This window comes from Pseudorca crassidens, chromosome 16 (assembly GCF_039906515.1).
Source record: "Pseudorca crassidens isolate mPseCra1 chromosome 16, mPseCra1.hap1, whole genome shotgun sequence".
NCBI lineage: Eukaryota > Metazoa > Chordata > Mammalia > Artiodactyla > Delphinidae > Pseudorca > Pseudorca crassidens.
The window spans coordinates 48252922-48266847 of NC_090311.1; the positions used below are offsets into that span (position 1 = coordinate 48252922).

Consider the following 13926-nt stretch of genomic DNA (forward strand, 5'->3'; position numbering starts at 1 on the left):
TAGAGCGGGAGAGGGTCACGTATCTAGATGGGGGGGTTGAACTTCGGATAAGTGGGAGTCAGGACGCACGGTTACGACATGGGAAATGAGTTATTGGACAATCCGTCTGGGTTTCCGAATTTGGAATGCCAGGACTCTGGACGTCAGGGCTGAGTTTCTGGATACCTGAGCCTCTGCTCTAAGTGAGGGAGGGCTGGGCCCAGTTTGGGAGGAGGCATTAAGTGGACACAGAGTAGGCATATGTGCTTTAATGAGGTGGCCCGCCAAGAGCCTGCTAGAGCTCCGGGCCTGGAAGGGAGTCACCCATGTCTCCCTTCTGTCATTTCAGGAGGCGGAGTATTTTCCCCAAACCCGAGAAAGCCTCAGAGGCCTGGTTAGCAGTCTTGTCGATGGTTTCCTGGGTAGACTTGGCAACCTGGTCCATGGCTGGGAAAGGAAAGGATAGGGCAGTTGAGTGCGGGGCCCTGGGGAACCACAGCCCTGTGGGGTTAGCCTGGCCTGGGTCTCCCTCCCCAGGAAGAAATGCTGGTAGAGCGTCTGCAGAGGAGAAGGTGTGTCTGGGCAAGGGCTGGGTGGAGGGCAGGGCCGCGCTGGGGCTGTCCACCCTCCTGCCCACCAGCCCCACCAGACCTTTCTGCCCTGTCTCTGTGGTCTCATCCACCACTTGCTGAGTTGCTGCTCCAGCCGCCGTCACTAGAACAGAGACATGTGGGATCCTGTTGAGATACCACCAACCACAGGGGCCCCACCATTGCCAACCTTATCTGTTCTCTAGAGTGGTCTGTCCTACAGGCCCAGGGATGGATGCCACTGAGGTAAAGTTCTTTGACCAAGGCCTCTCAGTGAGGGGCATGAGCCCTTTCCATGACTCCAGGTTGTTCTTGTTTATTTGTAACTCTGGGCTCCTCCCCTCTGGCCTGCTTCCCTTGCCTCTCCAGGACTGCTGCAAAAATATCCAAGTGAGGAAGGAAGGCAGGGCTGGGCCAGGCTGGAATTGGCATCTGGGCTGTGGCTACTGCTGGGCACAGCCCAGGGAGAACCCTGCCGCCTTTAACAACTTCTCCCCCGGAGGCTTGGCCCAGATGCCTGAATTCCCACATTTAGAACACTGGGGCTTCTACTTTGCAAGGCCCTCTCGCCACCTCCTGTCTCCTGTGCCTCTCCCCAGAGGACACACAAGCAATGACTGCCAATGCCTCCGTGAGAAGGCAGCGTAAGGCATTAGGAAACGAAGTGTGGAAAGTAGGTGAAACTTCCAAAGTCAGGCCATCTCCTCTAGACCGGAGTTCGTGCCTGTGAAGAACAGGGTTTCCAGGGGCTCAGGTGGGTCCCCACCTGCTCGGTAGGCAGACAGGTGGCTCTGGCCTTCAGAGATCTGACTCATCCTTGCTGTTGAACAGGAAAGGACCTGCTTTACCCAGACCCTGGGGACCAGGGGGTACAGGGGTCAGGCAGACCCTGGGTCTACTGCTCACAGAGGTCCCTGGGGTCTCTGTCTGACGTAGCACAGTCAAGACCACAGGGAAGGAGACTCTGCACTCAGCTTACAGATGGGGAAAGTGAGGCCCAGAAGGAAGGGTAGTGTAGACTGAGGCTTCCTGGTACCATTTTAGCCTCAGGGGAGCAACTGTGGGCTTTCCTTGGGGCACTGATGAAGGAGGGGGTTGGTTTAGGTGTTGTCTGTTGACTGGGGTATGTGTAGGACAGACTGGGAGCTGGAGTCCCAAGGGAGGCTGAGCTGGGACTGGAAGAGCTGCCGCTGGTGGGGCTGAAGTCTCCTCACGTACCCTACTCCCCAGTCCATCCCCAGCCCCCAGCTGCATAACCTCAGGTCTGAGGGGGAAAGAGCCAGAGGTGGAGAAACTAAGACTGGGGACCTGCCCTGCCCGCATGAAGGTGGGAAGATCCTCTGCCTGAGGACTTAAGAAGAAATGAGTATTTCGGAGGAGGGCGGGGAGTGCTCAAAACAAAGCCCGGTGGGAGTCTGAAGCCACCCGTCCCATCCTGTTTCTGTGCGCCTCTGGGACCTGGAGGGCAGAGATCGGGCGTGGTGGCGGAGCGCGCTCTCCTCGTGGACCGTCACTCTCCCGAGGGCCCGGGTGGGGCCGCTCCCGGCCCTAGCAGCTGCCTCGGATTGGCTCTGGCAATGCCCAAAGCACCCCACCCCCCCGCCCCACTCCTCAGGCACTGCTGTTCTCCCACTTCCCTCAAGGCATCATTCCCGGGCTGGCCGGGTGGGCGTCCTTCCGGGTCCCTGCAGCTCCGGAGACGGCCCTTCCTAGCCAGAACCGCCCGCCGACTTTCCGGCTGCGCAGTCCCCAGGCTTCTGCCCCCGGCCCCACCCCCGCGTCCACCCGGGAGTCCCACTATTTGCCCCAGGTCGCGCGCTGTCCTCACCCGCTTCCTGGGCCGCCCCCTGCACTTGCTGCGTCAGGTCCTGCAAGCCTTTGCTGGCCATGGCTGTTGGGGTCTGCGAGGTGCTTCAGGATAACCGTAGCGACGTTGGATCCTGCTCAAAGCGGCGGCGACCCGAGCACCAGCTCCGGTTTTTAAGGCGCCCCAGGGCCGGCCCGCCCCGCAAGGAGGGGGGTTGGAGGGGGCGCGGGGCGGTTCCCAGGACTCGAGCTCAGGGGAGTGACCGGGCCCTGCTCCAGTCCCCGCCGGCCCGAAAGCACAACCTGGCCTCCGGCGGGCCGTAGTGGGAAGGCCGAGGGTCTGGAGCGGGTCTCGGGGCTGCAGAGGGACTGGATCAGGGGTCCAGAGAGCGGCTGGGGGCAGAGGGGGGCGCACCAATCTCCCTCTACCGCGTGAGCGGGACTTTTCCTCTTTGACCCTGAAGATTCCCCAACCTGTGAGCGCGGGGTCAGCACCAGGTCAGGATCTCCAGGCTGGAGTTGTAATTAATAATAGCAGCTGCCTTTTATTAAGCATTTACCTTGTGCCTGGCGCTGCCCTAACGCTTACAGCCTCTAGTGTAACCTTCACAACTCTTGGAATGGGTGTTATTAGCAGTTTACAGGAAGCAATTGAGGACAGAGGGCGAGTTAGGTCTCACCCAAATTCACATGTCAGGGACTCAAGTCCGAGTCTGTAAACCCTAGCGCTGTAAACCCTAGCGCCCTGACCCACGCCGAGCTGGCGGTCCCCACACACTCAGCCCAGACACTGCAGACTGGCCCTCTGCCCAGCCGCTGCTGGGACAGGGGTAGGGAGGGAGCGCAGTGGGGAGATGGTCGAGTAAATCCCACCCCCTTCCGAGAGGGTGAGTCACTGGCGTGCGTGCGACCCTGGCTGGGGACCAAGCAGCCTGAGGTGGAGGGGGAGTAACGGAGAAGGCGGCCCGTGTGTGTCCAGCCAAGGCAAGGAAGTCGTTGTCGGTCACCAAAGCCCAACGACTTGGGCAGGAAGCACCCCAGGCCGAACAGCGAAGAAGAGAGCAGCCAAGCCTCAGGCCTCTCAGGTCACCACTCCTGGGACCGGCGCGCGGGGCGTGGTGACGAGCGGGGGCGCTGGGAGGGTAGTTAGTGACCTGAGCGTCAGTAGGGCAGCCAGTGATCTCAGAAAAAGCAAAAGACCCTCGAGGCACTGTAAGGTCGGATCTTAACAAACGGCACCGCGAAACAGAGGAAAGCTTCAAGTGAGCTTTATTAGGGAGCGCTCCCGGGCGAGGTTCACTGGTCCGAGAGAAAGGGGCCAGAGAAGTCGCGTCCAGTACTGGACGAGGGGGATTTTTATTGGGGTAAAAGCAGAAGGCGGCTTGCAAGGGGAGGGGGTGGTTTGCTATACAGGGTAATTCCTTATGTGGTGAGGATACAGCAGGGCCAGGTGTTGGTTGGTCTGTTGTGGGGCGTAAGCCCATTTTCCCTTCCTGTCAGCCCCATTGTTTTCTGGGCAGGAAGTTAGAGTCTCAACATCCTGGCGCTCAAGGGTGCAGTTCGGGCCCCCACCCCGCCTAGCGCTCCTCCGCTCCAAAGCCCGCCTTCGGAGTCTGGAGACCACCCACTCTTGAGTCTGGGTGCGGCGGCTCGACCCTCTCTAAGGCTGCTCTCTGATTCATCCTCTTTGGGCCTGTTTCTGCACGTCCGTCGGGGTCTCCCTTATTTTGGAGCTCTGGGAAGCTCCCACCTACCCAGGTCCACTCGGCTGGCCCAAGCTCTGCCTGTAATGCGTGGGGAGGGGTGGATAAGCCTTGGAGGGTCAGCCCCTGGTGTGGGGTATATGGAAACACACACACACGAAATTGATTAAGGGAGAAGGATTCCCGGGCAAGAGGAAGGGGCAGGCGCTGAGATCAGGTGGGGGGATGGGACACCAAACGCAGACTAAGAAAGCAGCTGCCCCGCCCTGCCCCGCCCCTCCCGGCCTTGAGCCTGGTCCAGCCCCGAGCACGAAGGCGCTGCAGAGCCGCCTGATGGTACCTCCTGGACTCCGGCGAGGCCCGCCCAGACCCTGCCCCAGGCCTGCCAGCCCTCCTGAAAAACCACCAGCAGCACCAGTCCCTTTAGCCAGGAAGGCCTTTTACACGGCTCCAAGTTAGCTCACCACTGAGCTGCTGTTGCTATTTGGCACCAGGCCCAGTGGGCAAGGAGCGAGACTGGGAGGCAGCAGCCTCTCTGGGAGGGGCTTTTGGGCCCAAGCAGGCGACAAAACGGACAGTTGAGTGGCTGTAAAGCCTCAGGCACCGGAGTCAGACCTCTTGGGTTCACATACCCCCAGGGCAAGTTCCTTCATCTCTGTGCGCCTCAGTGTCTCAAGGAGCCTCATCAAGCCTGACAGTGGGGGCACAATACCAGAATCTCCCCAGAGTGTTACGGTGAGGATTAACTGGGCTGATGGATGCCTGACACTCAGCTGAGGGTCCTTCAAGGTGGGGGGAGGGAAGGCCCCCTTAATCTTGCTAATTCTTACTCATCCTTCCAGTTTCATCGAAAATATCACAACCACGGGCTTCCCTGGTGGTCCAGTGGTTAAGAATCCGCCTGCCAATGCAGGGGACACAGGTTTGAGACCTGGTCCAGGAAGATCCCCCATGCGGAGCAACTAAGCCCGTGCGCCACAACTACTGAGCCTGCGCTCTAGAGCCCGTGCGCCACAACGACTGAAGCCTGCGCGCCCTAGAGCCCATGCTCCACAACAAGAGAAGCCACCACAATGAGAGGCCTGCACAACGCAACGAAGAGTAGCCCCCAGTCGCCACAACTAAAGAAAGCCGGCGCACAGGAGCAAAGACCGAACGCAGCCAAAAATAAATAAATAAATTAATTAAAAAAGTATATATCACAACCTCTGGGAAGCCTTCCTTAACTATCACAGATTAGATGAAGTATGCCAGATTGGGCCTCCCAGCATTCTGTACTTCCCGAACATGACACCAGACTTCAGTGATTGCTTTTCAAATTCTCTCTCTTCCCTCTGTAGGAGAGCAAAATTTGACACTCCAAAATGTCATTTTGGCAAGCCAGTTATTTCAAGGTGAAAACAATCAAGGCCCAAAAGACTCAGGGAAAAACTTTGATCTTTCCCCTTAGCTGAATTTAGAGAGAGGGCCTTACAGGAATAGAGCTATCGCCGTAAATAACTAGAGTATGAACTAGGTGTGTAGACAGGGAGGAACCGAAAAAAGTCTATTTGTTAAAATTCCTCTCTGTGTCCCATTGTCGTACATGGCCCAGCAAACATTTATTTACCGAACGTTTGCTTTTCCATCTCCATGTCAATTGCCTTCTTCCGCAAATCTCTAGCCCCAAGATCCTCTTTTGTCTTTAGCTGAAGATGCTATTTAAGGTGAAGGCTTCAGCCATTTTGACAAGTTACTCAGTTTTCCTGGGTCTGTCCCATGTATACACGCTATTAAATTTTGATTTTCTCCTGTCAATCTGTCTCATGTCAGTATGATTCTTTGAACCAGCCAGAAGAACCTAGAAAGGTAAAGGAAAATTTCTTCCTCCCTGACACCTCCAAGATTCCGAGCAATTGGAGAGGAGAGAGCATACCTAGTTTGCTTAGTTTGGTTCCTAGAGTCAAGCACCTTGCCTGATACTTGGTAGATGATTGAAAAATCTGTTACAGCAATGCTGGAAGAGGTCATCAAGAGGGTGTAACTGTTGGTTGCCTTGCGAGCTGGACCTGGGCAATCAGAGGCTCCTCACCCCCTCCCCTGTCCTTGGAATGTATGTCCTGCCTGCAATTCCCATACCAGCGGCCATTTCAAGGACACAGCCTTGACAGAGTAAGGTGTTGTTGAAACCCTCTGGATTGAATATATGACTGACCCGAGTTAAGTCCTCTGTTAACTTTTAAGATTTTGGTGGGCTGGGGCAGAGATCTATTCATCTTGTGGCTGCCCAAGACAAGCCTCATATGTAAGTTCTCTTATTAAAACTGCCACCTGGGCTTCCCTGGTGGCACAGTGGTTGAGAGTCCGCCTGCCAATGCAGGGGACACGGGTTCGTGCCCCGGTCCAGGAAGATCCCACATGCTGCAGGGCGGCTAGGCCCGTGAGCCATGGCCGCTGAGCCTGCGCGTCCGGAGCCTGTGCTCCGCAACGGGAGAGGGCACAACAGTAAGACGCCCGCGTACCACAAAAAAAAAACCCAAAAAACCTGCCACCTACTGGGACTTCCCTGGTGGTCTAGTGGGTAAGACTCCACGCTCCCAATGCAGGGGGCCCGGGTTCTATCCCTGGTCCGGGAACTAGATCCCACATGCACGCCGCAACTAAGAGTCCGTATGCCGCAATGAAGATCCCAAGTGCTACAACTAAGACCCGGCGCAGCCAAAATAAATAAATAAATATTAAAAAATAAAACAAAACTGCCACCTATCGAAAAAAAAAAAAGGGACAGGGTGCCTGACGCTTCTCGGATAAGGAGAGGATGGGGGGAGAGCAGTAACTCCTCTAGGGAAGTCAGGTGCAGCCCCACAGATCCCACAGCACATAATAGGGGGCTTAAAGGCAAAGAGCACTGCAGTGCCCATGGGATGGGGAAGAGGCTACCTGGACCGGGCAGACCTTGTTGTTTGATCACAGGAACTGGCCCTGAATATGGGGGTGAGGGCGGGGGGGCAAGCAGCAGGGACCCTCCCAGGTTCCTTCAGCAGAGGAGAGGGCACTGGGACCCCAGGGGCCGAGTCTAGGTGTCCTCCTCCCCCAGTTACCTGAGAGGGCCCAGCTCCTCCCCGCTTTCTCTCCGGCAAGCCCAGGCCCCAGATGCCCTCCTCCTGGGGCACGCACAGGCCTGCTGATGAGCAGTGTCTGAGCCCGGAGCAGGAACACCTGGGACTGCCCGCACCTCTTCCAGACCCTTCATTCCTCCCACGGTAGGGTTTGGGGGCTGCAAGAGCAGCAGCTCACTGCTCCTTTCTGCCTCCTCAGCCGTGGATACCCATGACCGGCAGGCTGGGATACAACGAAGCTCAGCTGTGTTTGGTTCCCAGCCCCCAGGGCTGCCCTTGACCTCTGCTCCCCACCACAGAGGCAGGGTGGGAGGGTGGTGTGGACTCAAGTTTTGGTGCCCACACCCAGGGCTGGAGGGCTGGGGCGAGCCACTTAGATGCTCTGAACCCAAACTGGCTGTCAAAGGAAAGGGAGCCTTGCTCTCTGCTCAGGCACCTCTGACGAGACTCCAGGGCGTGATGCCAATAGCCCTTCGTGTAGGACGACGACCACCCTGGTCCCCGGGTTGTTTTGAAACCTTGGGGGTGGCAGCATCTGCCATAACGCCACTGGAGCCCCTGCAGTCCGGGTGGACGGAGCAGAGCATGGGAATCAGCTGCCTGGCTCTGGAGCGAGGCCACCTGGACTTCTGCCCGGGTCCCAGCTTCCTAGCTTTGTGCCCTGGGGCAAGTTATTTAACTGTTTCTCAGTTCATTTTCAACGAAACTGGGACGTGCCATTTGTTTTGAGGATTAAAGGAGGTAAAGCACTCAGTACAGTGTCCCACACCTGGGAGGAGCTCAACAAATGTTGTTTTTACTCTTTTTCTCTCAAGGCGGAGGCTGGCTCTTCTGCTTCTAAGCTGTTGTGTTTTCTAATGATACTTGACAGAACTCTTCGGTGAAAGGGAAAGCCCAGGTCCAGCTTGGTGGGGAGCTCAAGGCTGGGTGGGACCAGGCGGGAGGAACCCTGGGGTCACGTCCTTCTTCGCAGAGGAGGATGCAAAGAGTCTCTACTATGGGTTTAGACTAACCATCTTTGAAAGTTACCATCTGCTCCAGGGAGGGGCGTTAGGTGTCCCTGTTCCCAGAAGGAACTTTTCCACCAAGGACACACGTGGAGGGAAGGCCCAGGAGGCCCATCCTCACCCTCTGTCGTCAGTGGGGTCCATTCTCAGAGGGTGAGCCAAAGCTCAAAACCTGGGGCATCCCGGCCTCATGCTCCAGCGGACAGTGTGTCCTTGAAGGTGTCTGCCCGAGCCAAAAGCAGGGCTGCCACCTCCATGTGAAAAACCAGTGGGGGTGGCCTGGTTTCAATCCCTGGTCGGGGAACTGAGATCCTGCAAGCCACGCAGCATGGCCGAAAAACAAAAAACAAAAAACGGCAATGGCGGGGTGGCGGTGCAGGGGGACTCCCTGAAGGCAGTGCCCGCTATCAGTAGGTTCCAGAAACGCCCAGGTGTTCCCGTAGCATACCTGGCCCAGCTCCTGTTCCCAGGAGGGCCCAGAGGGCATCTTCATGAATGAGGCAGCACAGACAGGAGGCCTGAGCAGGTATGCAGTAGGGATTTGAGTTTTATTTGGAATCATTAAAAAAAAAAATTCATAGCAGCATCGGTGGGGTCAGAAGGACCAGAGAGGGTGAGGGAACAAGGGAGGCAGGTGATGGTGGTGGCGGCAGCATGGGAGGACTAGCCTGTGGGCAGCCAGGGGAGGACGTGGGGACCATGGCCTCCGAGCTCACCTGCAGCCCTCTAATCTCCTCCACTCTTGGTCTGGGAGAGAGAGAGACTTTCACACACAGCTCTGGGGCCCCAGCCCTCAGTGGCCACCCTGGGCGGGGTGGGGACAGGTGTCATCTGTGCCCCTCTGCCCTGAGGGGGCCATCCATGAGGAGACTTCACACTCAGGCTCAGGGGCCTGCAGGTCAAGAGGCTCCCTTGAGGGCTCTGGGGCCCCAGGAGGGAAGCAGCTTGCCCAGGGACCCCCCTGTAACACCAGGAGCCCAGGTCCTACCGCCTCAGCCACTTCCTCTTCCACTTTGGGCGCCTCGTCCTCCTGCGAGGGGGCAGGTTGCTGCAGGTCCTCCTGTGGGAAAGCAAAGGGGATGTGGGACCAGGTGGAGGGCACAGAGTCCCCAGCTCCTTGCATGCAGGGCCTTGTCACCCTGGCCTCAAAGATGAGCAGAGGCCCTCATCATCTTGCTCTATGTGGAGGGCTGGAGGTGACAGAGGTATGAGGGCCAGACTGACCTTGGAGGTGATAGAGCCTCACGTAAGGATTCACAGCGGGGGCTCTGCCTGATGATGCCAAGGCCTGCCGGGGGTACCAAGTACCCTTGAGCCCAGCTTCACCCCCAAAAGCAGATGCTGAGTCACTGACAGTCCCTGGTTGGGCCTCCTCCATGAGGAAGCCCAGTGAGGTGGAGTGGGCAGTGGCCCCTGAAGCACTAGGCCTGATCCCACCCTCAGCGTTCCTGAATCACATGATCACATACCCTTGTCCTCCTGTGACCCCAAAGAGCCCTAGGAGGAGGTGCATGCTATCACCATTCACATGGGGACCCTATGCCTAGAGAGGCCAGGTATCCAGCTTAAGGTCTCGGAGGTCAAAGCAGTGAGGCTTGCAGGGATCAGGTCTGGCTTGCTCCAGGCCCAACCCTATCCCAGTAGCATGAGTGCCACCCACTTTCCTTCTCCCTGCCTCCTGGATGGGCACTGGGCTCAGGCAGGTCTGGCTGGAACCAGCAGCGGTTATATGGTCCTCTCCCACTTCCTGTCTCCTTCTATCCACCTCCACCCGGCCAGGCGCTTGCCTGAGATGGCGGCCTGCCTGGGGGTGGTCGTGTGAAGCTGGTAGGCCGGGCCAGACTGGGTGATCAGCTTGGACACTAGTCTCAGCTCCGACCTCTGGAGGGTCCTGCCACCTCTCTGTTACCATGGGGCCATCCTGCCCCTTGGTGGACTGGGGCAGCCAGAGTTGGGGCAGGCTCTCCAGGCAAAGGACAGGTGGCCGCCTACCTAGTCCTGCTGCCCCAGGGTGGGGGCATGAGGCCAGTGGCATGAACGGTCAGACAGACTGGCAGTGCTGCATCCTTCTACGGTTCACTGGAGGGTGAGTCACGGCTGGTTTTTGGGTGTCACCAGGAAATGTCTTCCTTGGGGTAGCTCCATGGGCTCACCAGCCCTCCTCCAAAGTCAGAGAGGAGTGCCCAGGCTTCTGCTCAGAGGTGCAGCGGCAGCCTGGCCCCATCCCAAGGCCTCTTTTGCTGGGGGATGGGGGAGGGAGGGGCCTCGGATCTCCTGGGGTACATTTGGGTAGTGCCCAGAGGCACTGATGATGTAGTCACCTCCCTTTGCCGGGTGCTCACCACGAGCAAGGCGAAGCTGCTTCATGGGGGCCATTTCCCTGCATCATCTCAGCCCAGTGAAATGGATACTCTCAGCCCCACCCTCCCCCCACCCCAGGAGGCCCCGAGAGGTCGAGTGGCTTCCCAAGGTCACAGAGCTAGGACGAGGCAGAGCTGGGAACCAGGAGCAAGGGCACCTGCCTGTTCCTAGGATCCGGAGACCTTGTGCTGGCCCTGGAAACAGACGCCTTGGTGCTGCCCCCAGAGCCAGGGGCAGGGTGACCCCCTACCCTTCCACCCACCCACTCCCTGGAGCAGGGATTCTTAGTGCTGGGTGCCTGGGACTCTACAGGCCCCTCGGGGCCTGTGCCAGGTAGGAGAGCTTTCTAAAGCACAGCCTCGTACAGAGCTGAGATGGCACATCTCTGGAATAGGAAAACCTCCTGCCCACAGTGCTCCCACCATGATCTCCCGATCTCCTGCTCAGAGTCTCCCTTTCAGAGCACAGTCTCGGGACCCAGGCTGCCCAGAGAATTGCAGGCTCACTCAGACTAGCCATGGGGCCTTGATTACCATGTCTCTCTGGGCCTCACTTCCACACCCTGTCTCCTGGGATTTGGGGCCAAAGAAATGAGTTAGTAGGCGTAAAATGCTTCAAGCAGAGTCTGTCTGCGGTGGGTTCTGGGACAGTTCTCCCAGCTAGCCTCCACCCCCGGGAGTGCTCCCCTGCTCCTGTGCTCTCTGTTGCCCGGCACGTGTGCGCGCGCGCGCGCACACACACACGGGCACACTCACACCAGGCACAAGCACGCACACACGCACGCTCGCAAAGGTGGAGGCAGAGGGTGTGGTCAGAACCCTCACTCTTTTTCCGCCACCAGGGGGCGCTGCTTCCCTGCTGCTCCTTGGAGGAGGCCCTGCCCCGCCAGGCCCGGAGGGAGGCTGGACACTGGGTTGGCGGTGACCTGGCAGCTCTGAGCTGGTGTCCACTGCCCGTGGGAGGCCGCCCGTCACCACTTGGGGCCCTCAGGACCCCGCTTTCGCTAGTGGAATGGGGTGTCTCCTAAATGCTGAGCGCCATCAGGAGAATGTGGTTTTGAGCCTCATTCCAACTGGGCCCCACACAGCTCTGCTCACAGGGGTGGTCGTAGGGATTCCAGGACTTAATGGATGTGACAACACCAAACGCAGACCAGGGCCCCTGAGTCTCCATTCCCCTGTATGTCAGTGGGGTGATAGTGCCTCCTCCCCAGCTAGCCTCCCTGGGGCCCAGGGGAAAGGATGGGACAGGTCTGAGGGCCAGGGCTGGGGACCAGGTCTCACCTTGCGCACCACTCTGGAGGTGATAGCGATGTTCTCTGCTTCCTCTACGGTCTTGGTGGCCACGGTGTTGACACTGGAGACCACGGCCTCGCTCACGGCGTTGGCGTGCTCCTTGGTCTTCTCAGCCACTGTGCGAGGAATCTGGCTGGCTTTGGCCCTGACCCCACCCCACCCAGGCCTGGCCTTCCCGTCAGGCCAGAGTAGCCCCTTTCCCAGGGCGCTCAAAATGCTGGCTCTACTGGAGACCTTAGGCTGTCCCCTTTCTGACTCCAGGGGAGCTCTGACGACGATGGGGGCAGTCCACCCTGGGTCTAGCCCCAGATTCTGGAGAAATCTGGGTCTGTATACAGCAGGGGGGAAAGGAGGTGCCTGGGCTTGGGCCTTTAGCACCAGGGTGCAAAAGTCCCTGCATGTCCTAGCCTCCATGTCCCCGGGTACCGGGGCTCCTCACCTGAGGTCACACTCTGCACAACACCTTCCTTGGTCTTGGCTCCTGTGGAGGAAGTGGAGGCGTCAGCCCAGTCCCACTCCTGGTGTTGGGAGTGGGGGAGTGGGCCAGGCAAACACACCACAGAACAGCTGGACAAGCTGCAGGGTCAGTGGGAGGTAAGGATGGTGTCTGGGGGCCGGCCATCCTTTCAAAGGCCACTTCCTGCTGTGTCTGGAGGAAGGGGACGGATGGGAAGTGGACAGGACAGGATGGGGGGACGAGAGAGACCAGGCCTGAGGTAGGGTCTGGACCTCATGTGGGTATGGCCTGGGCCTCGGAAGCAGCGCAGGACAGGGTCAACGAGAGCTGAGTCATCGGCTCAGCCTCCTCTTCGGAAGGAGCTGACGGGGGTGGGGTGCATGGGAGGCTGGACAGGACACTGAGGGCTGGTCTCATCTCGCCTGACGCGCCCCTTCCCTCTGGGCGGGGTGGGGGCCCGTGGCCTGGCTGCTGAGCCCCTGCTTGCTCAGTCCGCGGGGCTCCAGGCTCAGTGTGGCTTCTTACCCGAGTTAGGGGGCCTGTGGGTGATGCTGGGCGGGGGCGCTGGTGTGCGCTGGTGTGTGCATCTGTGTGCGCACAAACAGGTGTGTCTGAGGGCTAAGTGCCTCCCTTGCTGTTCTGTCCCAGAGGCCCCTGGGGCCCTGAGGAGGCCAAACAGACAATGGGGTGTGCGGGAGAATGGCGGTCCTCCAGGGCTGGGAGACCCTGACTCAACTGCCACGTCCTCATCCCTCTCAAAACGCCTCCCAGGGGCTGGGGGATAAAGTCAGGCCCAGGTAACTGAGCAGCCACCAAGCTGCCCTGCCCCGCCAGGCCCTGCCACGCCCAAACTCACCCACATACATGACGCCCTCCTTGGTCTTCTCAGCAGCCTCTGTCACCCCCTGCTTGGTCTTCTCCACGGCGCCCACCACACCCTCCTTGGCGATGGAGAAGCCCTTCTTGAAGACATCCATGGCTGTGGGCAGGGACGGGGGCCTGACTCCCCGGGCAAACTGTGACTGGAGCTGGCTCGAGTGCTGCCGCAGCTGCTGTCCCTACTGCTGCCTCTTATTGCTGCCAATGAAATAATGATGATGCAGCGGCGGCTGATGGGAGCCCAGCCAGCCCAGGGGTGGGGGCGGGGAAGGAGGGAGGGAGGAAGCAGGCTCGCCGCCCCCTTCTCCCAGGGTTCCCGAGCCCCTGCTGGCTCAACCCTCCCCTCCTGTCCCCTGCCCTCCCTGGAGGGGCCACAGAGGGCCGGACACATCCTTATCCATCACTGCCCTTCATTCATTTGCCGCCCTGCGCACCCACAGGGGCAGCCTTGACTGGGTGCTCCCAGGCCTGGGGCTGTTGTATCTGTGTACATCTGGGGCAGAGAGGGGTCACAGAGGGGGGCAGGCACAGAGAGGGGAGGTGCCTCTGTTTACCAGCGTCCCAGGTAGGGCAGGGGTCAGGACCAAGCCGGTCTGTCAGGCAAGAGTGGCCAACCTCCCAGACTGGCCTGGGCTACCCAACTTCTCACCAGCACCACGGATGCCCCCATCCTGGGGCTCGGGCAAGTCCAGGTTGGGGAGCTGAGCCACAAAGAGCTGACCCAGGCCCTGGCCCCAGCTACAGACTGTGC

The 13926-nt window shown here is 59.1% G+C and overlaps 2 protein-coding genes and 1 long non-coding RNA gene across 3 annotated transcripts; 1 reads left to right on the forward strand and 2 right to left on the reverse strand.

Moving 5' to 3' along the window:
- Positions 1–233: 233 nt before the first annotated feature.
- ADIRF (adipogenesis regulatory factor) lies at positions 234–2569 on the reverse strand. Its single transcript, XM_067710303.1, has 3 exons — positions 2398–2569; positions 631–693; positions 234–426 (listed from the first exon to the last, which is right to left on the reverse strand). Exons 1-3 carry the CDS (start codon positions 2456–2458, stop codon positions 320–322), a joined length of 231 nt encoding a protein of 76 aa, XP_067566404.1. The 5' UTR covers positions 2459–2569; the 3' UTR covers positions 234–319.
- A 270-nt stretch (positions 2570–2839) lies between these two features.
- Positions 2840–5283, forward strand: LOC137209104 (uncharacterized). The gene is made up of 2 exons (XR_010935897.1): positions 2840–4813; positions 4921–5283. It is a non-coding gene; the product is annotated as an uncharacterized lncRNA (long non-coding RNA).
- Positions 5284–8712: 3429 nt separating this feature from the next.
- Positions 8713–13373, reverse strand: SNCG (synuclein gamma). The gene is made up of 5 exons (XM_067710316.1): positions 13153–13373; positions 12279–12320; positions 11828–11955; positions 9172–9243; positions 8713–8930 (listed from the first exon to the last, which is right to left on the reverse strand). The coding sequence occupies exons 1-5, from the start codon at positions 13271–13273 to the stop codon at positions 8910–8912; spliced, it is 384 nt and encodes a 127-aa protein (XP_067566417.1). The 5' UTR covers positions 13274–13373; the 3' UTR covers positions 8713–8909.
- Between the last annotated feature and the right edge of the window lie 553 nt (positions 13374–13926).

Excerpts from the sequence above, each read along its gene's own strand:
- ADIRF (XM_067710303.1), bottom strand. The coding sequence starts at position 2,458 with ATGGCCAGCAAAGGCTTGCAGGACCTGACGCAGCAAGTGCAGGGGGCG. Across the intron at positions 694-2,397 it reads GGGGGCGGCCCAGGAAGCGG|TGACGGCGGCTGGAGCAGCA; the intron begins GTGAGGACAGCG and ends TCTCTGTTCTAG. Across the intron at positions 427-630 it reads CACAGAGACAGGGCAGAAAG|CCATGGACCAGGTTGCCAAG; the intron begins GTCTGGTGGGGC and ends TTCCTTTCCCAG.
- SNCG (XM_067710316.1), bottom strand. The coding sequence starts at position 13,273 with ATGGATGTCTTCAAGAAGGGCTTCTCCATCGCCAAGGAGGGTGTGGTG. Across the intron at positions 12,321-13,152 it reads GGAGGGCGTCATGTATGTGG|GAGCCAAGACCAAGGAAGGT; the intron begins GTGAGTTTGGGC and ends CTTCCTCCACAG. Across the intron at positions 11,956-12,278 it reads TGTGCAGAGTGTGACCTCAG|TGGCTGAGAAGACCAAGGAG; the intron begins GTGAGGAGCCCC and ends TTCCTCGCACAG.